The 27,778-nt window shown below is 48.0% G+C and overlaps 1 protein-coding gene across 4 annotated transcripts; it reads left to right on the plus strand.

Annotated features, from left to right (window-relative positions):
• Positions 1-165: 165 nt before the first annotated feature.
• Positions 166-27,778, plus strand: CDK12 (cyclin dependent kinase 12). 4 transcript variants are annotated; one of them, XM_074562556.1, is made up of 14 exons: positions 166-1,777; positions 7,886-8,770; positions 12,611-12,787; positions 14,319-14,458; positions 15,124-15,294; positions 16,114-16,303; positions 17,226-17,282; positions 17,849-17,950; positions 19,352-19,429; positions 19,922-20,038; positions 20,639-20,770; positions 21,567-21,781; positions 23,557-24,006; positions 26,464-27,778. In XM_074562556.1, the coding sequence occupies exons 1-14, from the start codon at positions 726-728 to the stop codon at positions 27,159-27,161; spliced, it is 4,464 nt and encodes a 1,487-aa protein (XP_074418657.1). In that variant the 5' UTR covers positions 166-725; the 3' UTR covers positions 27,162-27,778. The 4 variants fall into 4 exon arrangements, with proteins under 4 accessions (XP_074418657.1, XP_074418658.1, XP_074418659.1 ...); XM_074562557.1 differs by having other exon boundaries at positions 26,491-27,778; XM_074562558.1 differs by lacking the exon at positions 26,464-27,778 and adding an exon at positions 24,913-25,354.

The following is a 27,778-nucleotide window of genomic DNA, read 5'->3' on the forward strand; positions in this document are numbered from 1 at the left end:
CGTCCAATAAGATTTCACCCGCCGCCACTTCTCGCGAGAAGAGGAGGGCGCTCCCTTCACCCCTTCCCGTTTCCTCCGCGAAGTCTCGCGGGATCGGCCAGCGGCCGGTGAGGGCGGTGGCGGTGCTGCTGCTCCTCCTCTCCTCTTCTCGCGAGAGGTGGCTCTGGGTCTCGCGAGAGTTGGCGGGTGCCCCCCTTGGACGCGGAGCCGTTTCGCTTTGGGAAGTGAGCGGGTAGAGCGGCGGGCCGGGCCGAACCGGGCAGGGCTGGGGTGGGGGGGAAGGAAGGAAGGAGACACAGGCGGCGACGGTTCCCCTGTGGGCCTTCGGGCTGAGGAAGCCGCGCGGCGGCCCGCGGGGCCCGGGCGCCCCCGGTGCTGAGGGGGTGAGGAGGGATCGCGGGCCCAGGCCTCGCCTTCCCGGGGTGCCCCCCCTTCCCCTACCGCGGCGCTGCCCCTTCGGGCCTGGGCCCCTCGGATGAGGCGGTGAGGCCGGTGCCTTTCCCGCTGCCGGTTCCTGCCCCCCTCACACCCCCTTCCGCCTCCTCCGGGGCCTGGCGGGGCCGCGCTCCCCGCCCCGCTCCCCATGTAGGAGGGGGTGTCTGGCGGCAGGGAGGGCCGAGGCCGGGGTGGATGGTGGCAGGAGCGGGCGCTGAGGAAGTTTGAAGTTTTGGGGGTTTTGGAGGATTCCCCCCCCCCTCCCCTCTCTCGAGCACAGTGGAGGAGGAATGCCAAATCCGGAGAGACATGGGGGCAAGAAGGATGGGGGCGGCGGGGGGTCCTCGCAGCACACGCCTGGCAGTGGGAGCTCGAACAGCAAGGAGAGGCACCGGCTGGCCTCCAGGCACAAGAGGCATAAGTCCAGGCACTCCAAGGAGTCACCGCTGGCAGCCCAGGAGACGGCGGCACCCTTGGGCGCGATGATCAAGCCGCTGGTGGAGTATGATGATATCAGTTCGGATTCGGATACCTTCTCGGATGATGTGGCCCTCAAGCTGGACAGGAGGGAGAACGAGGAAAGGAAAGCAGACAGGAGTGAGAGGATACAGAAACACCGGCACCACCAGCACAAGCGCATTCGTGAGCTGATGAAGAGCAAACAGGCAGAAAAAGAGAGGAAGTTAGAAAAGAGCCTGGAAGCATCCAGCAGGTCCGGGTCCACCAAGGAGAGAATATCGGGATCCTCCAAGAGACTCCTTGAAAGCGAGGAGCACCCAAAGTCACTGTCCTCAAAGAGTAGCAACAAGGAGTCCCGGTCAGCCAAAGCGCACAAGGAGAAGTCCAGGAAGGATCGGGAGCTCAAGTCTAGCCACAAAGAGCGCAGTAAAAGCCATCGGAAAAGGGATGCTCCAAAAAGTTACAAAACAATTGACAGTCCGAAGCGGAAATCCAGAAGTCCTCACAGAAAATGGTCTGACAGCCCTAAATTGGATGACAGCCCCTCAGGAGCCTCCTACATCCAGGAGTATGATCTCAGCCCTCCCCGCTCCCACACATCCAGTAACTACGATCCCTACAGGAAGAGCCCCGGCGGCTCCTCGCGCCGGCAGTCCATCAGCCCACCCTACAAGGAGCCCGTGGCTTACCAGTCGAACACTCGCTCTCCCAGCCCTTACAGCCGGCGGCAGAGGTCGATAAGCCCCTATAACAGGAGGCGTTCCTCCAGCTACGAGAGAGGCAGCGGGTCCTACAGTGGGAGGTCACCCAGCCCTTACAGCCGACGGCGCTCGAGCAGCCCTTTTGCCACGAAACGGTCTGTGAGCCGAAGCCCCATCGCCAGGTGTGTGCTCTCTACGTTGCCCTGGGGAATGGGGAAGTGTCTTGGGGGGTTGGGGTGGCTCTGGGCACAGGAGGGGTTAAGCCCCTTCCTCATCTCGATGGGGGTCACCGGCTGCCTAATTGGGCTGCAGAGTGATTTGTGGGGAATTGCTTTGGTTGGGTTGGTGGCAACTCCCTTTGAAATGGTGTTCACACTTTCAAAAACACCTCCCTGGCTGGCGGGACGCAGCGTCCATGTTGGCTCTCAGCAGAGAGGCCTAGAGCTGAACGAGCTCCTGGGATTAAATTACACCCACCTCTGGAGGTGGCCCCTGCAGAAGGGCCCAGGCTCCTGGGGAGGGTTGTGCTCTGAAGGCAGACGGAGCCCTTCAGCTCCTGATGTGGCATCTACTGTGCTTCCCTGGCAAGAAGTCCAGCCAGAGAGAATGTTTTCACCTTTTTCTGGAAGCCTTTGTGTGTTTACTGCGTAGGGGAACTTGATTGTGCTTTTCAGGAGGGTGGCTTGTTTTGAGTGTATTTTACTCTTTCTGAACTGACTTGTCTTTTCTCTTCCCTTGAATTAGAGATGACCACGTGTAAACTCTAGCCTAAGTTTCTAGCCTAAACTTTCTTTTCTCAGTACTACAGTTTCTTGCTTCCATTCTGAAATCGGGGCGTTCTGGAAGGACAAGTAGGAACCAGCTGTATTTTGGCTTAACTATAATTTTCTCTTTTTTTTATTTTTTTATTTTTTCTTTAGTCAGTAACCTTGCTACAGAAGGGAACTATTATTTGAAGGTAGTTCTGTGTATTTTATTTCAGATGTTCGTTAATTATCCTGTTATTTGTGTGAATACATACATAGTCTAACGTTGATTCTTTTTTCCTAGCTTGAGCTTGTGTTAAGTGAGTTTCCTGTTGTCACCATGGGTGCTGTGGAGCTTTGGTTGTAGCTCCATGGCAATTAAGATGTGACCTGGAATGTAATAGCTATAGAAATGCTCTGCACTCTGTTAGCTGTACTGCATCCTCTGGTCCAAACAGGAGCTGCGAGAGAAGAGGCTGCCTCCAGAGCATGTTTATGTGATCAGCAGTTCCCAAAGAACTCAGGGCTTTTGGAATTTGGCCTTTGTTACTAGAGCTCTTAACTTCAGGAATACTGTCTTCCATAGTGGGCTTGAAATAGTGCCTTTGTCTTTGCTGAGAGAGAGGTGTATCGGTTTTAGCACCCTGGAAGCTGTTACATAAAAATTTACTCATTCTGCTGTGATTTTACATAGTGAAAATTTCCTGCAGGTTGTTTCTCCTCTGCCCTCTTTCCCCTGCGTGCACCTGAGAGGTTCTGAGGGATAGTTGTCAATATTTTTCTTCTCCCTCCTCTCAATCCTTCTTGCCCTGGTGGCACTGCTCTAACGCAGTAATTGCTAATACCTTTGGAGGAGTAAGAATATGGATGTATGCTCCATGATGTAATTGTGTATTGTGGCACCTGTTAAATGTCCATGTTCAGCCCTAACCAGGGAGAAACCACGTGGAAACTGGAGTGGTATACAGAGGTGTGGTTTTCTCTCCCCAGGTTACTCCACTTCCCAGGCAAACCTGAAGCTTACTCTTTCTGTAACTGGCTACTTGCTTCTGACTTGGGGAATCAAGCAGTTATCTTTTCCTGATTTCAATTATGGGAGCAACTTTGAAGTGCTTTGTGCTGCTTCCCTGAACTTATGTACCCACGTAAGAAACTTTTTAAGGGCATCTTTGAGTCGCTGACAAAATGCTAGACCCCAAACCAAAAGAGATTCCAAAGGTTACTTACTGTTTATGCTCAGCTTGTACTGAATTCTTTGAATCTCTGACTTTGATAACCTACTACTCTCTTTTCTGGGCAGATAACTTACTGCGTGATATATTCTTTTAAAGCAGAACGGTGATTCTAGTAAAGGGACAGAGGGAATTTTATGTGTTCTCCGTGCGTTAGGCAAATTGTGAGTTGTAATTCGTTGTTGGTTTTGCTTCACTGAGCTTGCAGCCTGTGCGGGGAGGCAGTTGGTGTAAGTTTATGGCCCAACATCTGCTCCAGAAGCCAAAGGTGGGGCTGCCCCTCAGCTGATGGCCCTTTGGGAGCTCACCTGGAGGAGCGGATCGGCTGAGCCTCTCTTGCCAACTTTGATTGATCTGCTGCAGACGAGTGTGTAAACGGAGGCAGCTGACTTTGCACCAGAGTAGCCGGGGAGTGACTGCGTGATCTCTTCTGTTGGCTCCTGTGGAGGGGCAGGAACAGTCTGGGAGAGAAAACATCTTTAACTGGCACACTCGCTTACGCAGTGAACATCTGACTATGGCTTAAATTCTTCAGAGGAGGTAACGCAGGCTTTTCTAGGACACTGAATTATTTCCACTGCCTGACAGTATGGGTTTTTTTGTGCATTCTGTGTTTTCTTTAATCTCCATGTCCAAAATACAGTGTTAGGGAACTGAATCCATGTGCTGTGCTGATTGGAGAAAATGCAGAGTGTTTGCATTTCAAATGGCTGTGCAAAACAACTTGCTTTCCATTTAGGCGGAAATGAGGATGGCTTGGTCAGTAGGGAAAATAGCAGATGTGGCTTGCCATTCCTTGTCGCAACTGTTGTCATTGCAGCTAAAACTAGAAGAAGAAATTCCAGAGTCCTTCAGCTTGCTGAAGGTGGGTTGTGCTCTGTACTAAGTATAGCAGCGAAGTGTGAGTGTGTGCATGTGCTGTTGTGGTGGCCACTGCTATGCAGATCCTCACCACGGCAAAAGGTCGTGGGGCATTCAGAAATAAGAAATGGCCTGCTGTTTGAGCTTGTTTCCTGAGCAATTAGAGCATGGGGCACGCGGTCAGGCTTCCCAGATACTAGTTTGCACTTTACTCTTACCTGCTCCAAGCCACAACAGAAGTTAAAATGTTTTAATGTCTGTAGATGTTCCTAGGAGTTTGTGTAGTGGGTAATATGGAAGTACGTAGATGTGGGGCTTTGTTGTTCTGCCAACCGCTTCAGGGTCACCACTGCCAGCAGCTATTAGCTGTGGTCGTTTCCAGCATGAGGAGGTCTGGAGGGTTCTAGCATTCCCTCCTCCAAAGACCATTCTAATCTTCTGATTATATCAGTTAATATAATCTAATAATGCTTTTTTTTTTATTTGGATTTTTACATGAGCCATCGTCTCAGAGTTCTTTATGTTAATTCACAGTTGTCGTGGTTAATATCTTGTATTTCCAGTGCTAGAGAGACAACAAGGTGGGGTTTTTTTACCCCAGAGCATTTTTATCCAGGAAAAAGAACTGCACATGAGACTGGATTGCCCCCCACCCATCCCGGATGATCTTGGCAAAGCAAGTAAGATGTAGAGTTAAGGGTGAAAGGGATAAAAGTGCTAACTAAAAGGCTACAGGTAAAGCCACGAAACGATCATTCTGGAGGATGGAAAGAGTATCTTTAAAAAGCAAAATCTGCCTGTGCGTCTTCTGTCTCATTGCATCTTTTTTGAGATATCCAGCAGTGATAAAAGCAAGTGTTGCTGTGGAAGACGGCCCCTCAGTAAGCACTGTAGCGGTGTTGAGGCCGTTGATGGTCTAATGATATGAGGTAAGATTTGTTGTAGAGTGGTTTATTACTGGTTGCACTGATAGAGCTGGGAAAACAGACGTGCTTCTGGATGCGGTGCCTCTTTCAGGTCTAACAAAGAACCTGTAAACACCAAGCTGGAAAATGGGCTTAGAAACAAGAGCTCTTTGTATAATAACTATAGGTAATTACCATTAGATGACTGAAGAGAAAAAAGCGTGAGTGGCGCCTGTGGAGCGAAGAAGACTCCTGGGAGGGAATAAGTGGATTTAGTCCTGGTGGAGGCAGAGGATGGAGGGTCAGGGAGTCATCCCCAGCCATCACCGAGTTGGAAGCGCTGGTTCTGCAGTGCAGCTCCTTCCTCAGCAACCCTCGTGTAAGGGGGTCCTGCCCTGAGCCGTGTGCTCTGCCTCCGCACCCCACCGCTTCCTCCAGCGTTGCCTTTCCCTTGCTCGTGTCCATGCAGGTGTCCTTGGCTGCATTTCTAATGTAGCACTTAAAAATAAGGTAAAATTGCACTTTTGGAGAAGTTTATTTTGTGTCAGATGTGCTGAGTGATCTTGTTGAGAATGTTGCTCTGCAACCGGTTGAATTAGAGTAGCTGTTGTGTGGAAATCATGGAGAAGGATGCGATACAGGGAGCAGGAAACCGAGGATCATAGCATCTTAAACAATATGTCCTGAAAGAATTGTAATGGGGAACGCTAACCCCAAAATTATTTGTGGTTGCAGTAAACTACATCCTCCCGGATTCATTGGGAACATTTTCCTCAGCCTGCGAAACTCTTTGAGCATAGTGAAAACCTAATAGCTTTTTCAGCTCCTGGCAACTTTGCACTGGGATGTGGCAGGTGAACAGCTATCCAAATGGCAAAATGCATCTCAGACCATTAATTCATTAAGTAGAAACCTCGGAAAAGGAGGTGATCCTGAGGCAGCATTCCCATTACAGAAAGTGTGTTGAAGGGGAAAATAGTTGAGTGACTTCAGATGGCACTTTTTTTCTTTCTCCTGGTTGTATATTTATTTTGTAAGTCTAAAGGTAAGGACTGGACTCTACAGTTGTAGTGTTCTTTGACCACTGTTAGCACAAGGTTTGGGGTTGTACTCACTAGTGAGAGGGCAGGGTGCTTGTGCTTGGCGTAGCAAGGGAAGAGGGCTCTGTTAAACTCCACGCCGCTGTGCGGCGAGACCCTTTGCCTCCCGTGCAGTCACAACTGTGTCTGTCCTTGAAGGCACTGGTGGTGTCCAGAGAGGAACCTTGTATTAGTCTGTCTCAGTTCCCCAGTTTATTTTCCAAGGGTTTGTTGTCTCAGGACACAGTATAAGCAGTTTAGATCTTGTTAATTACATTCCGAGTGTGGTTACAAGCGAGCCAGCACCTCCTGTGTTTAAACCTGCTTGCCCTTAGCTGTTCTGCATGACTAGCATGGAAATATAGGTTGAGAGAATTCCATATTTTCAAAACTAGATATGTTCTGAGCAATACATCACAGAATAAAGATAAACTTGGAGCACAGTTTTTATTATAGTATTCATAGGTTCTGATCTCAAAACTTCTCGTTTTCCTGTTGGCTCATGCAGCTTCTAAACCCATCAGAGCCTTCCACGTGTCCAGTTCTTGTGCCGTCTCATCACCTGCACAATATGAGCTCCTCCTGAAGTGGAGGAAACTGTTCTGGCTTGTCAGTAATTTTGAGACGGACACTGGAAGTACCAGTTTCCAATTCCATTTTATTATTTTATCTTGTTTCCACATCAGTCTCCGCTGAGCTTGTGGTTACTGCTGCCTTCTGACGAGGTTCACCCCGTGCTGGCGGTGCGTACCCTGATGGTGTGAGGTGTTTCCTGCCTTGCTTGTTGCTTATTTCATAACACAGATTTTCAGTGTGGTTTTTTTATTCTGCGTATATACCTATTTAGAGACCATTTACTGTAGAAGAAGACTGAGACCCTCTGGACATACCTCAAACAGAATTAAAATACCTGGGTTGTTTGGTTTTTGTTTTTTTTTTTGTTTTTTCCTTCTGACTCACAATATGCAAATTTAAGTTCTGATGGTAGTAAAAGAAGCCGGGGGAAAAATTAGCTTGAAGTGAGATGTTTCCTGAGGCGGCATTCCCGTGAGGGCAGTCATATTTTACCCGTTGTTTCCTTTAAAGTTGTACATAATTACTATGAAAGATTTGTAAACTGCCAACTCATCCTCTCGATTGAAGTCTTCTGTTCAGCGTGTGCATCTGTGAATCTCATCTTTACCTTGGGGCTTGTCCAGTCTTGATCCTTCGTGTCTGTCTCAACAGTGTGATTGAGAGCAGTCCTGACATTGGAAGGCTGGATGATGACATGAAACTTGTATTGCTTTAGTCAATAAACTTGTTTCAGTAGCTTTACTCTCTCCAGACAGGTGTTGTGGACTCTCTGAACTTAGTTGCCCAATAATGGAATGGAATTATTTTCAGAGAGAGCTACTGATGTTGGTGAGTAGCTCAGAGGTTGCGAGATGCTTCATTTCATTTTCCTTCTCCCCGTTCTTTCCACAGGAAATCTGTGAAGTCCCGAAGCCGAAGTCCTGGGTATTCAAGACACTCATCATCTCACAGTAAAAAGCAGAGGTCTGGGTCACGCAGTCGCCATTCCAGTATATCACCGACAAGGCTACCGCTGAACTCCAGTCTGGGGGCAGAACTCAGCAGGAAGAAGAAGGAGCGAGCGGCAGCGGCCGCAGCTGCAGCCAAAGTGGATGGGAAGGAGGCAAAGGGCTCACCTGTTTTCCTGTCTAGAAAGGAGAACAGCTTAGCGGAACTTAAGGAGTCTGGAACAGAACCTAAAAAGGTCATCAAAACTGTTAAATCTGAAAAATCATCTTCAGATACAGAATTAGTTAATTTACTGTACACGAATGCAGAGACTAAAGCCCCTGCAGAAACAACAAAAATCAAGGCAGAGGAGAACTCTGAGAGGAAACATCCTGTTCCAGTTAGAGATTCAAAACAGACGGGAACAAAAGACTTGAAGCCTGTAGCAGTGGTAGAGGACCTCCTATCTCCAAAAGAGACGGATGCAGCAGAGAAGGAGATTCCACCCCCACTACCCTCAATAAAATCACCACCTCCGCCTCTGCCGACAACCACACCACCACCTCCAACTCCACCATTGCCGCCTTTGCCTCCATCACCTGCTGTTCCACCTTTGCCGCCATCCCAGCCGACTCCCATTCAGGTCCCTACTTCAGCCCCAGCGTCTTTACCATCTTCTTCCCACCCAAGGACGTCTACTTTATCCTCTCAGGTGAACTCTCAGTCCTCTGTCCAAGTCGCTACAAAAACACAAGTGTCTGTGACGGCTGCTATCCCACACCTGAAAACTTCAACGTTGCCTCCGCTTCCGCTCCCCCCTATTTTAGTTGGGGAAGATGACTTGGATAGGTAAGGTCACACAAGAGTATCCTGTATGCATTTAAAAGCAAACCATTGAAACAGATTTTTTTTTTTTGGTTAGTTTGACAGTCGCTAGCTTATCCTGCAGTGTACACTGAAGACCGTGCCGCTGGGATGAATGCGCTGTTGCACAGCCATTCCTGGTATTGGCCTTGGCAGGTTTATGTGGAGGGTTTTATGGTGTTTTCCAGGTAGTTACATCTTATCTCGGGGAGAAAGAGAGGTTTGGCTGCTGTTATAATGCTGGTTAGTAAAGGTTTCGTATAGCTCTTTGTTCCTGTTTATTACGGCAATGAGACATGGATCTGGAATTGTGCACCCCTTGGCGTTGTAGCCATTTGCACAGGCTTATTTTGAAATGGCTTTTTTTGTTTAATTCCTCTAAAACCTTGTACTTAAGTAACAGGAAAGAGCTGAACAGTGCCAATACAAGAGAACAAACCAGAGCTATTTCTGTTCCAAATTCATCAAATGTGTCCACATGTGAAAAACAGCATTAGTTTAACTTAAGTAATGTCTTAATTATTGAATAACTAATACAATTCTTATTGCGTAAGCAGTAGGTACTGTTTGTTTGAAAAAGAGTTTAAAAATGGAAGGGTGAAACTGCACCTACTTCAGCTTTTTGTTCCCTGTAATTTCTAATCAAAACGTGCAGACTTAAATCTGTCCTGTGTCTGTAGCTCTCGCTGCTCTGGGTCTTGGCTGTGTTGGTCATCTGAAAAACCTTACTGTGGGTTTTTTAGTTTGGCGGGGGGGGGGAAGAGGAGAATGGAACGGAATATCCAAAATGGAGAAGAAAAACAAGTCTTTTTTCTTTTTCCTTTTGTAGCTGTTAGCATGTTGTAGTGCTGTTAACGTGAGGTCATCACTGATGTATTTTTTTTTTTACTTGATCTGCATAGCCTGTAGCTCCTGAACAATTTCCGTATCTTTCCAACCATCGCTAAGGATGTACTAGGTATCTGCTTGGTTAGTAAAGCGGGTTTTTTAATTAATGGTGTGTTACATGGTAGGTATGACTTGATATAATTACCCTGTGGTTGAAGAGAACGCAGTATGTTACATATTCTGATTCATTTAATTGATTTTCATGGTTTGTCCTGGTATCGATGTGAATTGGGATAATGTTGTCACTGCGATGAATGTAAAAGTTAGGCTTGTGCATGTTTATGTTGCCCTTCCGAAGCTGTGTAATGTTGTTCCGCAAATATCTATTTAGTTTAAATGCATCTGTGATGAGCAGTAGCTTTTAACAGATTGCAGATTTTTCCCAACTCAAATGCCAGTTTAAGCAAGATTCTGCCGCTGTGTTCCCTTATTTCCAAACACAGAAATTGTGCTGCAAATACTATATTTTATTTTTTAGCCGCTCACACCTTTTTTTTCTACCACTCAGGTGTGGCTTAGTTTTGTAAAAGTGTCTTTTATCTCTGCCATCGCTATGAACTTAGGAGCGCAGGCGATAATAGAGCTTAGTAAATGGATTTACAGTGACTTTTTCCCAAGAAAAGGATGGGAAATCCCACTTCATTTTGCTGAGCCTGGCGGCAGTTGCATATGGCACTGACTGTATGGAAGCTCACTCTTGATCAGCTGCCTTCATATTTATCAACAGAAGTGTTCTTAGAGTTTTGTTTTCATACACTGAGAGTGGGAGGATTTAGTTAGAGGCTCTTTAACCTTTCTTGGTGCTTTCTGAGTTCTCAAGACTTACCAAGGTGCACCGTGGGTCGCCTCGGCTGGCAGGAGATGGGGCAGGAGGAGGGGAGAAGCTGTTTAGGAGCAAGTGGTACAAACTTTGTCCGTGTTTGGTGTTGCATTCGGGTGTTATGCAGCTTCCATACGTTCCTGGGAACATCTGGCTGACTGTTCACAGCGCTAACGTGGTTAAAAATGCAGACCTGACTGATCGCATTCCTGCTATTTTTGGGGAGGGGAAGAAGGGAGGGAGCTTGTAGGAGTCTGTTAGGCAGTTGGCGTTTGCACTTTGTCGTTTTTCTGCTTGGGCAACTCCGGAGGGTCTGTTTGGTTTTCTCACTTGCAAGGAAATGCCTGGTGAAATGTCCAAACTTTTGGGGGGTAATCAAAGTTACAGGAACCATGTAGTAGCACTAGTGCTGATATGCAAATAGATCAACTAAGCTGTATGTGACTAAGCACAGCTAACAGTGTGTCAGGGAGAAAATGGGGACTGTTTGGTAAGAGGGTGATATGGGACCTCCTGGAAGGTTGGGCATCTGTGGATTAAACCTACAAACACACCTTCGTCCTTCCCAAGGAGTCTTGCGAAGAAGTTGGCTTTGGATGGTGTCTGGAAAAAGGCTGAACCTTTTTGACAGAGTCACAGGGCCTGAGCTTAGCACATACTGTTAGATATTTAAATACTATCAGGAGCAAAGGAATTGCCAATTAGAAGTGGATTAAACACAAAGTCAAACAACTGCTTTTTTTTTTTTTTTTTTGCTGTGAACATTCAGTCTGTAGGAACTGGGTGACATTAAATCAGTGCTTCAAATACACATATGAAAGCCATAAAGAAAGCCAAACCTAGTCGATCTGCCCTGTTGGAAGGAAGGCTCTTGCTTCTCCGTGCGGCTGTAGGCCCTGGCTGTCCAGATCCTGCTTTGAAGAACCTCTTTGGAGGTTTCACGTGGCTTCTGCCCTGGTGAAGTGACCCGGCTGGGAATCATTCTGCACATACAGAAACTGCAGTTAATGGGGGCTGAGCTTCCACCCATACAGCTCTCCTGCTTCTGGTATTTCTAGGATAGGTACCGCTGGCAGCAGTGCCCGTTGGTGGATGCTTTCCTGGAGGTCTGGGCTGGCGTGACGTGGGATTAGTTCTGCAGCTGCCCGCTGACTTCCTAGCAGTGGGAGAAGATGCTCCCCCATCTCTTACCGAAGATGTCAGAGCTCAGTGCCAGAACAGTGTCCTCCTTTGTCCTGCTATTTTCTTAACTATATTTCACAAGAGATTTTCATGCGGATTAGGCAGTGCCTAATAAAAAAAAAAAATTGGGAAAATGACCTACTTCCATCACTTCATTTCTGTGGAGTTCTCTGTGCTGAAGTGTTAGACCTGGTGATGCTGACAAACAGCAAACCTCCTGCTGGCTGCCCTAAAAACGAACCTTGGAAGGTCGTTCGGATCTCTTAATCTTTTTCTTTTCCTGGTGAAGCGGAGACTTGCATGGAGAAAAATTCCTGACTGTTCAGACCTAGGAATTCTCCCTGCTGCATACATGAGAGAAAAATTAGGCTCTGCTTATGAGACTCTTGCCAGTCTAAACCAAACTTCTGATGCCATTGGTAGTTTTGGATTTCTCAGTAATTTTCACAAGTTAGAGCTACATTTCAGTCCTTGCTAAGAAGTTAAAAGTTACTTATATAGAGAGATTTAATTCTGAGTTCATATTTATAGTGGTCCTTAACAAGTCATGCATTTAATTTCATTATGATAAATGGGGTAAATAGAGGAAGTAAGGGTCGGAACGTGGGTGCTGGCTGACAACCTGAACTGTCTTACAGGAAACTCAGAATAAGTACTTATCTGTGCAAATTGAGCAAGTCCCAGTAGCAGAGCGCGGTGTGTTTATTTGAAGACAGTGTGTTCAAACCTAACGCTTTTCTCTCCTGATGTATTATCGTTGTAAAATTTAAGGCTGTTTTGTTTTATACTTGGCTATGCTAATTTTGGGACTTAAACTTGGGCTCGTAACTTTACGCTCTCAGATAGAGCTGTTGTTTTACAGTAGGCTTTTTTCTGTTTGTTAAATTGGCTGTTGAGTCTGACTTCTTGTATTGTATTAACTTTTCGGAGTTTAGTCCAAAAGAGATTCTTCCTCCAAAACCTGTGAAGAAAGACAGAGAGCAGAGACCACGACACTTACTCACGGACCTCCCGCTCCCTCCAGAGCTCCCTGGAGGGGACCCATCTCCTCCTGACTCCCCGGAACCAAAGGCAGCCACACCACCTCAGCAACCATTCAAAAAGAGACCAAAGTAAGGCTGGCTTGCTTCTTTTTTTTTTTTTTTTGGTCTTTTTTGAGTCGTTAGGTTTTCTGTTTCTTCACACAGATGTTGGTCTAGGTTCCCAAAGCTTTATGTCTCGTCATATGCCGCAGCACTCCTAGAAGAGCTGACTGCGTGCCCTGCGCGGAGACGGTGCTGTTGAGAAAACACTCATGTTTGAAATCGAAGCTGGCAGCTGCTTTGCCAGCTCTCAGCAGCCTCCCCGCCATTTATTGCATGGGGAGAACACTTAAGATGCACCTACTTATACATCTTTAGCCAGATTTAGTTCAGTTTTTTAAATTCTTTTGTCCCCAGACTCGTTTGAGTGCTGTCTTTATTGAGGGAAGTGGAATACGGAGAACACGAGTTCGTATTTCTGTTTTTTCTTATGATATATTAACTGTTTCCTGTGGGTTCTTTCATATTTGGGCCACTCATAGTTGAAGGCCGCTTGCCCCATCTATTTGAGAACTAACAGTACAGCAGAAGAGGAGGTTGCGTAAATTGTGCACCAAATGGAGAGTACGGTTCAGGCTCTGTGCTGAAGCTCTGATGGATTCTGTTGCCTTCCCCTTTGACCCCTCCCATGGTAGAAATTGCTGGAGTGTGTCACACTCAGTCTCCAGCCACCTCTGCCCTCAGAGCGCTCTCATCTCCAGATTCAGCCTCTAGCCTGCAGGTCAAAGAAGCCTCCTGATGAGTGTCCCTGTATAAAACTTTTGGGGCTTCTAGGAATTGGTTATTCGGAATAGGAGACAAACAGCTCTTCTTCATGCATGATTGAATTATTAGTTGTGTTGCGTGGTGTACACAACTTCCTCTGACAACAAAATTTATGCAAGGAAGCAAGCTCCCTTGGTGTTTTGTACACAGAGTGCTAGCTACACTTTCTTTTAAATAAAAATCAAATGTCCAGTGTTTCTGCAAAAGATTCCAAACACTGATTTTTACCCTACTGTAGCATAACTCTTTGGTATTTTTGAGATAAAGATGGTAATTTGATTCTCCTTCAAGGTACCTTCAGTTAAAAGTACATCACGAGATCTTTGTAGAAATCCGTGTAGCTGACTGCGTGCCCCAGCTAGGGCGTAGTAAAATGGTTCTGTAGAATTGAGGTGGCATAATATCCATTTTTACTTGTCTTCCCCGCTCTTTGCGCTCCTTTTTTCCCGAGGAGGAACAATGTATTGCTCGTTAGCTGTATGCAGCTGATAAATGCATGACTGAAGTGAAAAGATCTGATAGTGAATGTGTTCTGGCTGGGGTGGTTTGGTATCTGAATGAAATAGAAGGATAATACTCCTGTGTAGCAGTGCCTGTATCTGGAGTCGTTGAGATTATATAGCATGATTCATTCAACTCTGCTGAACACTCGGTTGCTAGGAGCGTAAAGGCATGCTGCCTGATTTTTGTTTTTTGGTTTTAGGGTACAGCTTGAAAGAGTCGAGTAGGCATTTGTGCGTGTGCTGGGGGGCGAGGGGGAGCACTGGGTGTCTGACAGTCCTCTTCCCCCTTTCAGAATCTGTTGCCCTCGGTATGGGGAAAGGAGACAGACGGAAAGCGACTGGGGGAAGCGCTGCGTGGACAAGTTTGATATCATCGGGATTATTGGAGAAGGGACGTACGGGCAGGTGTACAAAGCCAAGGACAAGGATACAGGTAGGGATGCCAAGTGGCCTCAGGTTGACTCCGCTTCTTTATGGCCTTGTTACCGTGGGTGTGCTTAAAACCCATTCCAGCATTAGCGGTGTTGCCGGTTAATGACAAATACTTGTAGAACTAGAAGTGGTTCCAGCCCTGGAATAAGCATTTACATCAGGTGTTCTCAAAAGGGGCAAAAGAACAGAAGTTGTGAAATGCTGGTAAGTGTGAGTTAGTGCCCAGCTGCCCTCTCTGCTTGTGAAATCGCGCGTCCTGTGTGTTCAGTTTGACACACGCTCCAATGGTCGTGGCAGGTATAGCTATGGCAGCCATAGGTGCAAACTCGAGCCCTGCTTTTTAAGTGTGCCTTTGTCAGACTTCATTGTTGTAGAGCTTGTGAAAGGATCTGTGGTGGCTGCCAGGGTAAATTTATGTTCACCTGTGTGACTTTCCTCTGAAGCAGATGAGGAGGAGCACTGGTGTCATCTGTCTTGAGTTCTTGGCACGATAACTTCTGACAGAGCAATGGAACAAAACTTAGTAGGGTGGGAACGAAAGCTGCCTCTGCTGCTTCTTGGTGGATGTTGACTGTGCTCATAGCTACTTTCAGCGTCCCCCTGGAAACCCGCAGAGCTGTTAGCAGTGATGTGTGCGGGGGCTTTGACGCTGGCTTCTTCTGGCAGGTGAATTGGTGGCTCTCAAGAAGGTGCGACTGGACAATGAGAAGGAAGGCTTCCCCATCACGGCCATCCGTGAGATCAAAATCCTTCGGCAGCTGATCCACCGCAGTGTTGTTAACATGAAGGAAATCGTCACAGACAAACAAGATGCACTGGATTTCAAGAAGGACAAAGGTAGTACTTGCTGCAGGGTGTGGTTTCAATTAGCCAGAGGGGTGATGCAACTCCATTTGTTTATTCTTAGTGTAAAACTAAAAATATAAACTCTGGTGTAGATTTTCTTTTTTGCATTCCTCCTTGATACGTGGTTCCAGCAAGTTTGGCGTCTGGATTTGGCCTTACATCAAAGGATAGATTCCAGTTACAATGAGTTGTCGCACTGCAGAGCAGAGGTAGACGGGGGCTTAAAAGGATCCATTGCGTTCCTGTAGAGTCACAAAAGAGCAGCCTTACAAAAATCAGCTAAAAAACCTTTACAGGGTCACTTTTAACACTGATCGGTGCCAACAAACTCAGTAATTAAAGACTTTTGTCCTCTGCCACTGTGGAAGAGCGGCATTATAGTATCCCACTAGCTTTTGTTTGGGAGCTTCTCTTCCGTGAGAGAGAAGGGGACAATGCAAACACCAGTTTAAGCCGTGCGTAGTGGTAGTCTCTTAAACTAGCTTGAAAGAAAAAGGAAAATGGATGATCAGAATTTCAAAGGAATATATTTTGGGGGCGTATTTTGATTTTTTTGGATGTTCAGCTTGATGCATTAGAGGGGCTAGTTAGTTTTTCGGTTCTGTCGTTCCCCCAAGGAAAAACATTTCTTCTAGGATTCCCGCTAAGCCTTAGATATCACAAGGCTGTGTTAAAGAAAACACTAACAGAACATACTCAACAGTGCACAAAAAAAACCCCAACACATTTCAAAAATTGAATCTACTTTCCTGCTTTCTTTTCCTTAGTCTCTCCTCTCTGTCTTAAATCACTTCTCTCTTATTATACCAGGTGCCTTTTACCTTGTGTTTGAGTACATGGACCATGACCTTATGGGGCTGCTAGAATCCGGCTTGGTACATTTCTCAGAGGACCATATCAAGTCTTTCATGAAACAGTTAATGGAGGGTCTGGATTACTGTCACAAAAAGAATTTCCTTCATCGAGATATTAAGTGCTCGAACATCTTATTGAACAACAGGTAACCTGCTTGTACGGTTCTGTCCAAGCTCTTCCCTGCGCTCTCCCTAGACTCGGCTGAGAGCACGCGGTTGTTACCTTCACCTTGAGTATGCTTAGGACCAGGAGGTGTTGATCCACTGGAGGAATCAGCCCTGCGTGTTGCCACCAGTGGTGTGATGGGTGGTTATAATGAAGCAGTGGCTTTCCTGGGTGCTGCTGCTGGCTGAGGACACAGCTCCTGCTGTGAGGGTGAACAACCGAATAACCTTCTCCTGAACTTGCTGCAGGTAGCAGTCTCTCCGCGGGAGGCCCTCTGCTCACTGCTTTGTAGTTCCTTACAGTTAACCTGCGTTCATGTTGATGTGCAGTAAATGGGTCTCTGTGTACACTTGGTCTCCATGGTATTTTGGCAAAAATACTGTTTATTGGAAGTGCTTGTATGCAGAGAAACCGTTGAGGGTTAAGGTGGGAAGTAGCAGTTCTCCATGAATGCTCTCTCTTCTCTAGATAGCAATAGTTGGCAGTAAGGTGGTTCCTCACAGGATACATAACAATTATTCATTTGCTGTTAATCCTCAAGTCTCTATCTGGATACCCGTAAGAGAACTTCGAGCCTGTGAGAATAATACTACGCATAATTGCATCTGCATGTCTGGATATCCATCTAAAAAAATTCTCTGGGACATAGGCCTATTGGGAAGGGTTTGTGATAGAGACGACTCTGAACTATTGTTTTTTGGGGGTTGTTTTTCCCATGTTTCTTCGAAGCATTAAATAGGGTTTGAAAAATTAAGACTGGCGTATCCAAAAGTAATTACTGCAAACACTGCTTTATTAGGCCTTTCTGCTCCGTGGGGGGATTTTCTCCCCTCTTACTGCTGGCAGCATGTGAGCTTACCTGTGATTCAAACCAGTGACTGTTTTTTTTTTTTGTCTTTCAGTGGGCAAATCAAACTTGCAGATTTTGGACTCGCCCGACTCTACAGCTCGGAGGAGAGGTGAGGCGAGGCATAGTGGGGTGGAGGAAGGGGGAAGTGGTTTACATAGGCAGGACGAGCTCCTTTCTTCTTAATATCCACAAAGTCCCTTCACTTGAAAGTCCTGGCACTGCCTGCGAAATTATTTCCAGTGTAAGTGGTATAATGCAGCTCCAGCTGTCAGAAAAACATACTCCTGGCTGATATTAATAGTCTTTCATTAGACAAACCAGCTGATAAGGAACCAGACCGTCTTCTCTGCTTGCTGTGGACCTGCCATGGACCACGTCTTGCTCTGAAGTCAGTCACTATTCAGTCCTGGCAGCCTGCTGCTGCCTGTTGCAGGTCAGGATTTTTCAGTCTGGGGTACTTACAGCCTACTGCCTAGAGCACACAGACAGACCTGTAAAATCTATGATACCTCGTCAGCTTTGTTTTATCTCGGGCAGGTGCTATGGAAGTTTAGACTTTTGAAAGCCTACTGCTTCTGCTTACATGCCAAACTCTCCTGTTTGGAAGCAATAAATACAGTTTGTAAGGATTTTGTGGCTCTCGTTGTTAATTTACCTTTGTGTCTTACATTCCAGCCGTCCGTACACAAATAAAGTCATTACGTTATGGTATCGACCTCCAGAATTGCTGCTAGGTGAGGAGCGCTACACGCCAGCCATAGATGTGTGGAGCTGTGGGTAAGTGCCTGGTTTGTGTCTTTTGTCCTGTTTGGGCTGTGAACATCAGCACGTGAGTAGAATACTGCTAATGGAAGGCAGTCTTTGATTTGTGCTGATTTCTGAATCTGTATCTAGTCCAGCTCAGCAAAGCGTGGTGTGGTAGTGTAGGAATGCTTCCAAAATTCTGCGCTTTGGGGAAATAGGTGTGTGTCACCTAACTAAAGCTGTAGCGTTTAGTGGAAACCTCTAGAATGAGACTCTTCTTGGTATTGACATGTGAGAGCATAAAAGGTATCTTTTCCTGCTATTTAAAAAACAAACCAACCAAGCTCTGCTAATGATGTGTCACTAAGATCAGGAGGGTGACAAGCTTGCTCTGCTGGTCATCGCTGCAGTGTATGGTTTTAATGACCTGATAGAGAGTTTTTCTGTAACGTCTTCAGATTGCCCTGTTTGTCACCTGATTTTTTTTCAGCTAAACCTAGGAGACATTTTAAAGTAGAGATTTCAGGTTTCTGATAGCGTAGGGAGCCTCGTGAACAGGAGGAGTCTGGGCAGTTCGGCCACAAAAGTGAAACATTTTCCAAGTCATTCAGAACCAGAGACTCGAGGATTCAGCATTGAGAAGTGGGGCTGCGTTTCCCAAAGTGCGTACTTCCCATTGTGATACCCGCAGGTAAACTTCCATCAGAGCTTAGTATACAAGCAACAAAGGTTTGTGAAAGTCAGGCCCTGCTAATTACTTCTGGAAACTCTGGCCGTGAGGTCCAGTTGCTGTTCGGTGCCTGGTGCCGAGTGAACGGGGTTAGCCCGGTTCCAGCAGACAGGTGCCGGTATCAGCCCACAGCTATATTTGGCACTGATTGTCATTCCTGTCGGAAGGTTTAAGGGTAGATGTTAAGGACTGAATGAGTCAGAGTTGTCCCCTCCCTCCTTCTCTTCTTTCCCTTCCAGCTGTACAAATGTTGTGTGTGTGTGTGTGTGTGTGTACAAACGTTGTGTGTGCAAGGCTCCATCCTGTGCTTGGCAACGACAAACACTAAGGCAGCGGCAGCCGAGGATCATTGGGACCAGCAGATATCCCTCAGTAAAGTTGAAAAGATAAATGGGCTGAATGTGGAGGAAAATGAAATGCCTGGCTGTTTTTTCTTGTCGCGCTGTTGACACATCCCGCTTTCCCCGCAAAGAGTTAAAGCGGGAAGCCCGTGAGACGTTAACCAGCCTACCAGTGACTGGTATTTCCCAGCTGCGCAGGACTGGTGACTCTGTACACGTAGGTTAGTTTGTCAGTTCTCAACTACAAGCCCTGATGCAAATAACTCTCCTCAGGCAAACCTGCTTCTGAACAGAAATGCTGCAGTGTTCAAACGATCATCCCAAGGGTTTGCTGTCATGACCTCTTGCTTTTCCTCTTTCCAGCTGTATCCTCGGGGAACTGTTTACAAAGAAGCCTATTTTTCAAGCCAATCTGGAACTGGCTCAGCTTGAATTAATCAGGTAAAGCATTGCACATGCATGCCTATGAGAAGAGGTACTGCAGAAACTGCTCATGCACACAGTCTCTGCGCTATAAGAGCCCTCTTTCTCTAATCTGCCTGCAAAATAGGACGAACAAATGGCTGTAACTGCAAATGTGAATAGTTTGGCATCTCCGTGTCCACAGCTACCGTCCTGTGTAGCTGCTAATGTTATGTACCCTCAATAAACTTTGCTGCTGTTGGTTGAGTGCAAAAATAATGAACCTAAATTACATCTCGCACTTAAAATTCATTGTGTTGGATGGTTTATAAACTCAAGATAAGTATTTTTCCTCTTACCGATACCACCTTTTTAACCTGAGGGCTGTCTAGTCTTCATGAAATGTGCCTGGACCTAGGTTATCAGTACACTAAGTTGCTGAGAAAGGAAACGTTTTCAATCGGGTTGGTGGCTCTTCTCCTCCTAGCTGTGTTTCACCTGCTGATCCTATTCTGCTTTTCTGGCTCGCAGCCGGCTCTGTGGGAGCCCGTGTCCAGCGGTGTGGCCGGACGTCATCAAGTTGCCCTACTTCAACACTATGAAACCGAAGAAGCAATACCGAAGGCGCCTGCGTGAGGAGTTCTCCTTGTGAGTTTTGTTAGAAGAGAGGATAAGTGGCTGCGTGGGGGTTATGGCCTTCTGTTACATGGTGCGACTCATCTTTTATCCTTTGGCTCTAGTCTACCTGGCAGGGTAAAGCAGCGCTTTCCCCTTCTTGCCTTCTGCCCTCCAGGAGGGCTTCTCCCATCTGGGGAAGGCTGGAATAGGGTCATGGTCCCCTTTCTAAATATCTGATCTGTCGCAGGTGCCTTCTGGAGGGGTTCCCTGCCTCTGCACGTTCATGACACCTCTAGCTAGGGTCTGCACCTGGAAAGCACACTTGACGGTGGGGTTCTCACGGTGCTGAGGCTGTCTGACAGCAGAGACGCGCTCTCTGTGGAGAGTGTATAACTGTGTGATACTCTGGTGGGATTTGTAGCAGAGTTGCTCTTCATAAATGGCAAAAATTAGATTGACAGTACCGTATATCTGATGCTCTGTTGATGTCTTTGAGCTGCTGCATCGCTTAGTAATAAATTTTTGACTGCAGGGTTTTCTCTTGGGCCTGAGGTGTCTCTCTGAAAGTAGGCTTCTCCCCATGCTCAGATCAGCCCCTTAACTCAGCCGTGTTTCCAACTCTCTGTGCAGCATTCCTTCGTCTGCTCTCGACCTGCTGGACCACATGCTGACGCTGGACCCCGGCAAGCGCTGCACGGCGGAACAGGCCCTGCAGAGCGACTTCCTTAAGGATGTTGACCTCAGCAAAATGGCACCTCCAGAGTAAGTTCCAGCTGGCATCTTCCACCGCAGTGGGCTCTCTGCTAATGAGCTTTGGGAAGGAGCCACTGGCTTGGCCCTGGGTTTTTGCAGTCAGAATTTTGTTGTTATTTCTGGGGTTTTCTTTCTCGAATCTGCCCTTGCATTTTGTCATGCGGCTGAGCAAACAGCTCTTCCTGTGCTGTTGGTTTTCTGCTGGCTTTATAAAGCTCAGTTTAATGCTTACAAGGTGCTGTAAACCTCTGTTGGAGGATAGGTAAGAGTAGCATGTGGCATATCCCTGTCCTCTGTGCCACGGAGGACTGGCCAGGACTCATTTATGCTGCTTGTTAATTGACTAGAAGAGTGGCTGTTGAGCGGAGTGGCACTGTCTGCAGCTCTTTGCTCCCACTCCAAGCAGATTATAAAACTGCTGTAGCTGCTTTGCGTGCAGGTATGGCAGTAGCTTTTGAGATTCCTGTTTCATTCAGAGTTACTAAAGGCAGCTGCTTTCTTAAAGCCACCAGAAGCTTGGTGGACTTGTGTTCGTTGGGGCTCGTGTGCATTGTAGCTAACCCAGCCCATGCAAGGGTGAGATCCCAGTGCAAATTAAGTGATTCGCCATTATGGCAATTCACAATTCAAGAATTGCACTGCCTTTCCCGGTCCTAGGACTTGCCGCTTCTTGGTTTAATAGTATGGTTGCAGTCAGAGGAACACCTGTGCTTCTCCTGTGGCACTAATGACTTTCAGTGGTCTTTGAGGATTAAACGGGTTTTCTTGCCATGTGTCTTAACTGCCAAGTGTTGTTCTCTTCCAGCCTTCCCCACTGGCAGGATTGCCACGAGCTGTGGAGCAAGAAACGCCGACGGCAGCGGCAAAGCGGGATTGCAGTGGAGGAGCCACCATTATCAAAAGTTTCTCGGAAAGAAACTACCTCTGTTACAAGCACAGACACTGTCAAAAACAACAGCAGTCCTGTGCACCCACAGCCTGCCCAGCTTAAACCAGAGCCTGGTGTTGGAGATGCAGTAGGTCAGTGCCCAGTCTGGTCTGTAAAAGGCTTCTCCTGACACGTTACCTCTCTGGTCCAGCTGTGGGAGGCTTCTGTCCATTTTCAAGCCAGTCTGGTTCTTTCACTTTTATTTCGACAGAAAGGGCATTCCAGAATCTTCCTATCCTGATTTTTTTTTTCTTTTTATTTTTCCCCCTCTACTGTGAAAACTGTTGGCTGCAGAGCATTCTGGCAGGTCTTCAGAAGTCGCTCACTGATGAGCTGACTGTTAATTTGTTCTATGAGTTATATTATTGGTTCTGAAACGTGCTTTCACAGAATGATCAAAGGAGTCCTTGAGTCACTTAAGCCAGCGAAGTAACAGATAGTAGGCTGGAAGGTACAGCCGTGTAATGGGTGTGCGAATGAGCCGAAGTTCGATCTTGTTGATCAAATTAATAAAGATTAGGCATAGGATGTAACAGACTGGTGGGCAAAAGTGTACATCGTTGCACTTGCTTTGTTGCAGAAAAGATCCCTTGGTCATAAAGATTTGCAGGACCAAGACTTGTGCACTGTTTCCAAAACTGTGAGCAACTTCCCGGTGTCTAGAAAATAGTTGGAAGGGAGATATTTTGATCCCTGGAAATGTAGAGATAGACAAAGCTGCCCACACCATGCTGATTGTTCTCTAGAAGCCTTATAAAAACCCAGATATGGGCTAAAGCTTCTTTTGTGTCAAATGTTGTACTGACAAGTAACAAGGAAGACAGTTCTTGCTCCAGGGAATGTAGGATCCATGTGTTCAATGAAACATGGCAGATGGACAAAAGGTGGTGGCTGGATTAACAAACAGCTGAGAAAAGGGAGTGTCGCGTTCTTAGTTCCCTACCAGCAAGAGGAGCTTCATTTTAAGCTTCTAAAACTAGACCTTTGCACCCTTCTTCCCAAAAAGTTTGACTTAACGAAGTCAGTGTCAGTGTGAAGGGACAGCCTTGTCACTTGTCACTCAGAAGGCTCTGCTCCAGCGTGCTGCAGAGGGAGGTGATGCCACTCAAGGGTTGGATTTTAGACTAACCTGGATACTTGCGGGTCAGGGCAGAGTCCCCTGTGATCCCAGGCCAGCTTTCAGCGAGGAATTACCTTCTGCTTGACCTAATTTCTTCTGCTGCGTCAGTGGAACACACCCTTCCTCTGTCCCGAACAGCAGTTTAGCTCCATCCCGGGAAACCTGCTTTCCAGGGCAGGAGGGAGCGCTTTTATCCGCGGAGTGCAGCGGAGACCTGGGAGGGGCTGCGCTGCTGCCGGACCTGCTGCTCCCATTCCCATGGGAGTGGGCTAAGGGTTTCCAGTCTTCGTCACGCGTCCCTAGACTTGCTGGCATAACTGGTGGTCTGCTTGCTCACCAGCCTGATTCTTGGGGTGCCCTCGGTTGGCGACACAAGGAATGGGGAGGTTTGGCTCAACTGAGCTGGTTTTAGAAGCGGTTGCGTTGGTAGATTTGAGGGGGCAGTGAAGAAGCTTCCCTCTGCGGCTGCCAGAGCAGCTCCGGGCCCTGGGTGGGTGCAGTGTGTGCGCAGTACCACGGGGTGCTGCTGCAGTGCTGTTCGGAGCTCATCGCAGTCTGGAGGGGGCAAGCGGATGGTGGAAATGTGAGCAAACTATCCTGGAATCCTCCTCCTGGAGCCTCCGTGCCTTCCCCTGGCCCGGGGACACGGAGGAGAGGTGTTCGTTGGTACGTGCAGTGTCACAAATACAAACCCAGCGTCATGTAGCCTCGCCTAACCTTCTGTGACGCTGCTTGTGTTTCCTGCAGGCCTTGGAGAAATCACCCAGCAGCTGAATCAGAGCGAACTAGCGGTTTTGCTGAACTTGCTGCAGAGCCAGACTGATCTGAGCGTCCCGCAGATGGCCCAGCTGTTGAATGTACACTCTAACCCAGAGATGCAGCAGCAGCTGGAGGCTCTCAACCAGTCCATCAACGCTCTGACAGAAGCCACAACTCAGCAGCACGAGTCTCAGGCAGCGGCAGCAGCGGAGGAACCCGTCGAAGAGCCACCCGCGGAGGCCCAGCTACCGGAGGAGCCGGCGACTCCAGAAGCAGCCAGCGCTCAGGGAGATATGCAGAACGTGCTGGCCGTTCTGCTGAGTCAGCTGATGAAGAGCCAGGAGCCTGTTCTAACCCTGGAGGAGAGCAACGGGGAGAAGAGCAGCGAGCAGCGGGGGCCAAGGAAAACCCCTACAATGCATCCGGAAGAAAGTACAGGTAAATAGTCGTGACTTGTGCATCTTGGATGCCGTGCACTTGTTTGAACAATTAAAATATTCCCTGTGAGTGCCTCTAGTTTAACTGCGGCCAGGAGGATCCGAGACACTTGAGCGTGGAGACAGGGTGGCAGGGGGTGAGGATGGGAGGAGGAGGAAAGGTGCTGGAAATGTGGTCGAGTCTCTGATTTCAAGACTGAGAAAGACACTGACCCGCTCCCTGCGGTAAGTGCTGGACTGCTCAGGAGGTTTTAACAACTGCAAAAAGCCAAAACGCAAAAATACTACTCTGCTTCGCATCTCCAAAGCATATAAAATCCAGTAGTGCTCCACTGCGAATGGGTCAGTGAAGATTAAAGGGTTTGGTGTTTTTTTTCCCCAAAAATGAAAGGGGACTTGGGGGGGTCAGTTCTTCCTTTAACCTCCTGCAGAAATCAGCTTCCACACGCAGGTAGTGGTTTTGCACAGGACATTGGATCTCTGCAGGTTTTCCCGTCTTATTGTTTGTCCCAGCTTTCTTTTTCACCGTTCCCTTCCAGCCCTCTCAAAAAAAAAAAAAAAAAAAAAAAAAAAAAAGGCAACCCCAAAATAAATGCAAAGCTGATTTTTAAAGAACATGAGAGCTGAAATACTGGAGAGTGCTGGAGGGGAGGAATGGTGGCAGTTGTGTACGTAAGAAACTCGTGCATCTGGCTTGGCTGGGCCTGGTTATACGTAGCGTTGACTTTTATGAGTCCTGAAATTCAGCAACTTCTGAAGTTGAGCCGAAGGGCTGGTCCTTGTAGAGCAAGTAAGAGGCATGTTTAAAAGACCCTGATTGTATCGGTGAACTCTCGGATTTCCTTTCCAGAGGTGAGTGTAAATGTCTCCATGTCTTTTTGTTTCTGTTGATTTTTTGAATTATTAGCAACATCCTGTGACGACCTCACCAAATTCTAGAAGCGCCTCCTGAGTATGTCTCAGACTCTCCAGGGAGCCTCTTTTGGCCCGATACCCAACTCCTCTGCAATGTAGCTGAACGTGCTGTGTTCTCGTGCCTTCAACACACCCGCCCACCACGAGCCAGTTGTGATCGTGCTTTTTTTTTCCTTTTTTTTTTTTTTTTTTGCCCTAGTACTGGAAGATAACTAGGTTATTGTAGAGCAGATTCGATTAAATAACATTGTTCTCTGTTTATAATTATTTTAAATGATATGCTGTCCCCAGATCGGCTTGGGTTTTAAAATTACCTGAAGATTGTTTTCTGGATTTAAATACGATCTAGTTTTAAAGTGGACTGACTGATACGGGTGGAGGGGTGGTCCTGGAAGACTACTGGTTCTCACAATAAAGTTTGACCTTTTTAATAACCAGTTTTGCAAATGATTTGAGGATCTGATTGAAACCAGGCGTTCGTGGCCTCTTACGTCATCGCCAGCAATGACTTTAATCCCCATCCTCTTGTGGGCGAGCGAGATGGAGTCAGTGCAGTCGTGTTGCTCGGCAGGAGTCAGGACGGGTTTTGTGAGCGGAGCCGGGAGCAGGTCGGGTCCCGTGGGGAGCTGCGTCCTCCCCCCTGCGGTGTCACTTCTCGCCCCGTCCCACCGCCCGGCCGGGCTTCGTTCTTCCTCCTGCCTCAGAAGCAGGAACACCCAGTAGGGAGAGCGTGGTGATGGTGGGGGGGGCGCCAAGGGTGCTTTTGTCCTTGCTAGGAGGGGTCCTTTGGAAACCAATCCTTGTGACTTCAGGTCTGATTTGGGGGTGGGTCAGGGAGACAAAATCACTTCCTCATGCTCCAGGACAGCCTGTACGTTGCGTGCAGATATTTGTGGCTTGAGATTGTTTTGGGCTTGTGCCCTGGAAGTGTACTTTGTCATTGTCAGTGTACATCTGACAAATGTACGTTGTCATGAAAAAAGGTCATAAATCAGAACAAAGGGGACACAAGAGGGTGAACCCCCGCTCTTCGCTCTGTCGTGGGCGCAGTCAGGATCTGGTACGTGTGGGGTTGGGGGTTGGTTTTGTGTTATTTCTGAAGCGATACGTCAGGGCCATGCTCCGTCAGTGGGCATTGGCCCTGCTCCCGGCGCAGTGGGGCACGGCGTCCCTCGGCCGGGGGACACCCTGCTTTCGGGGAACACGTGCCGTCGTGTGGCTCTGCATCTGCCTCCTGCTCGGTGTTAGCATTTGATCCGGGAGCAGGAATTCCCTCCGTGGGGGCCCGTGAGTTAGGACAGCTGTTGCCGACTGGTTGGGAGTGTGGGGGCTGGGGCAAGTGCGGGGAGACCATTAATGAACACGTGCATTGATCTTGGAACAAATGTCAGCTTTTAAAACTCTCCGCCTCTTTTCCAGCGCATCCTAGAGAGCGGACTGTCTCAGTAGGCTGTTTGCTTTTTTTTTTTTTTCATATAAATGTATTTATATCTGTTCACGTGATGTTTTAAGATGGTGTTTAAAAGAAGTAACCCTTCCACAGCATGTCCTCCTCGCATTCTCCCACCAGAGAAGAGACCCCCTGAGCCCCCCGGGCCGCCGCCACCGCTGCCTCTGCCCGAAGGCGATCTCTCCAGCGCAGCCCAAGAGTTGAACCCGGCCGTGACGGCTGCGCTGCTGCAGCTCTTTTCCCAGCAAGAAGCGGAGTCTCTCGGCCGCACCACACACGAACACCAACCCTCCAGAGCCGCGGACTACGGCAGGTCCCACTCCTCCAGGACTTACAGCGCCGAGGGCTCAGAGGGGGGATTTGGGGCCGAGGAGCTGAATTCGGGCCAGACGCTACTAGAACCCTCTGCCCAGCCTCTGGGGAAAAGCAGGACCTTCTTGGGCTCCGTGAGCCACCTCGGGGAGACGAGCAGTTACCAGGGCACGGGCTCTGTCCAGTTTCCAGGGGACCAGGACCTCCGCTTCGCCAGAGTCCCCGTCGCCATCCACTCGGTTGGGCAATCTTTTACCAAAGCCGAGGGGAGCAGCAACACCAACAACACGCTGGTACATCCAGAGGCCAAAATTCAAAACTACGGCGAGCTGGGAGCGGGGACGGCCGGTTCCAGCGGGGCAGGAACGGGTCACAACTGGGGTGCCCCAACCCAGGCCACCTCTTCCTACGGGAAGGCGTATCGGGGGCCTGGCCGAGTGCCTCCGCGGGGGGGACGGGGCAGGGGGGTTCCGTACTGAGACACGCGCCTTCCGCGCCGCTCCTCCCCTCCCTTGCCTCTCTACCTTTAGTGACATGACTCTTCTTTTTTTTATTTTTTTTTTTTTTTTTTTTGTTGCCAGAGCAAGGTCTCGTCCGCATTTCAGCTGCTGCGAAGCTCCCTGTTGTATCCCTGGCTGGGCTGCCGGCGGGCACCCCGGTGCTTGCTGGCGGGTCCCCCTCTTGGTGGGGTGGGGGTGGGGGGGGGTCTGGCTGCCCAAAACCTCTCGCGCTTGGTTAGTGACAAAAAGAAACCAACAAACCAACCCCACGGCGGGTGGCGGTGAGCTTTCTGCCCTGAGCCAGCAGAGGAGGGGAGGTGGGGGGTAGAATTGTTTAAAAATAGGAGGAATGAAACAAACCCAACTGGGTGGGAAGAAGGAAATAAAAAGAAAACAAAACAAAAGAAAAAAAAAAAAAAACCAAACCACAAAACCCTGTTTCATGAGCTGGGCACGGGTGCTTCTCCCTGGGGGAAGTACGGCGCAGTGCTCAGGTAGGGCTGGGGGAGAGTCTGGCTCCCAAAGCGATTTTTGGGGGTTGTGTGTTTTGTTTTGTTGGTTTTTTTTTTTTTCCCCACGAATTCCCTTAAAAGAGG

Source organism: Larus michahellis, chromosome 18 (genome assembly GCF_964199755.1).
Source record: "Larus michahellis chromosome 18, bLarMic1.1, whole genome shotgun sequence".
NCBI lineage: Eukaryota > Metazoa > Chordata > Aves > Charadriiformes > Laridae > Larus > Larus michahellis.

Coding starts and splice junctions, on each gene's coding strand:
- CDK12 (XM_074562556.1), top strand. CDS start 726: ATGCCAAATCCGGAGAGACATGGGGGCAAGAAGGATGGGGGCGGCGGG. Junction 1,778..7,885: donor AGCCGAAGCCCCATCGCCAG/GTGTGTGCTCTC, acceptor TTCTTTCCACAG/GAAATCTGTGAAGTCCCGAA. Junction 19,430..19,921: donor GCTCAGCTTGAATTAATCAG/GTAAAGCATTGC, acceptor TCTGGCTCGCAG/CCGGCTCTGTGGGAGCCCGT.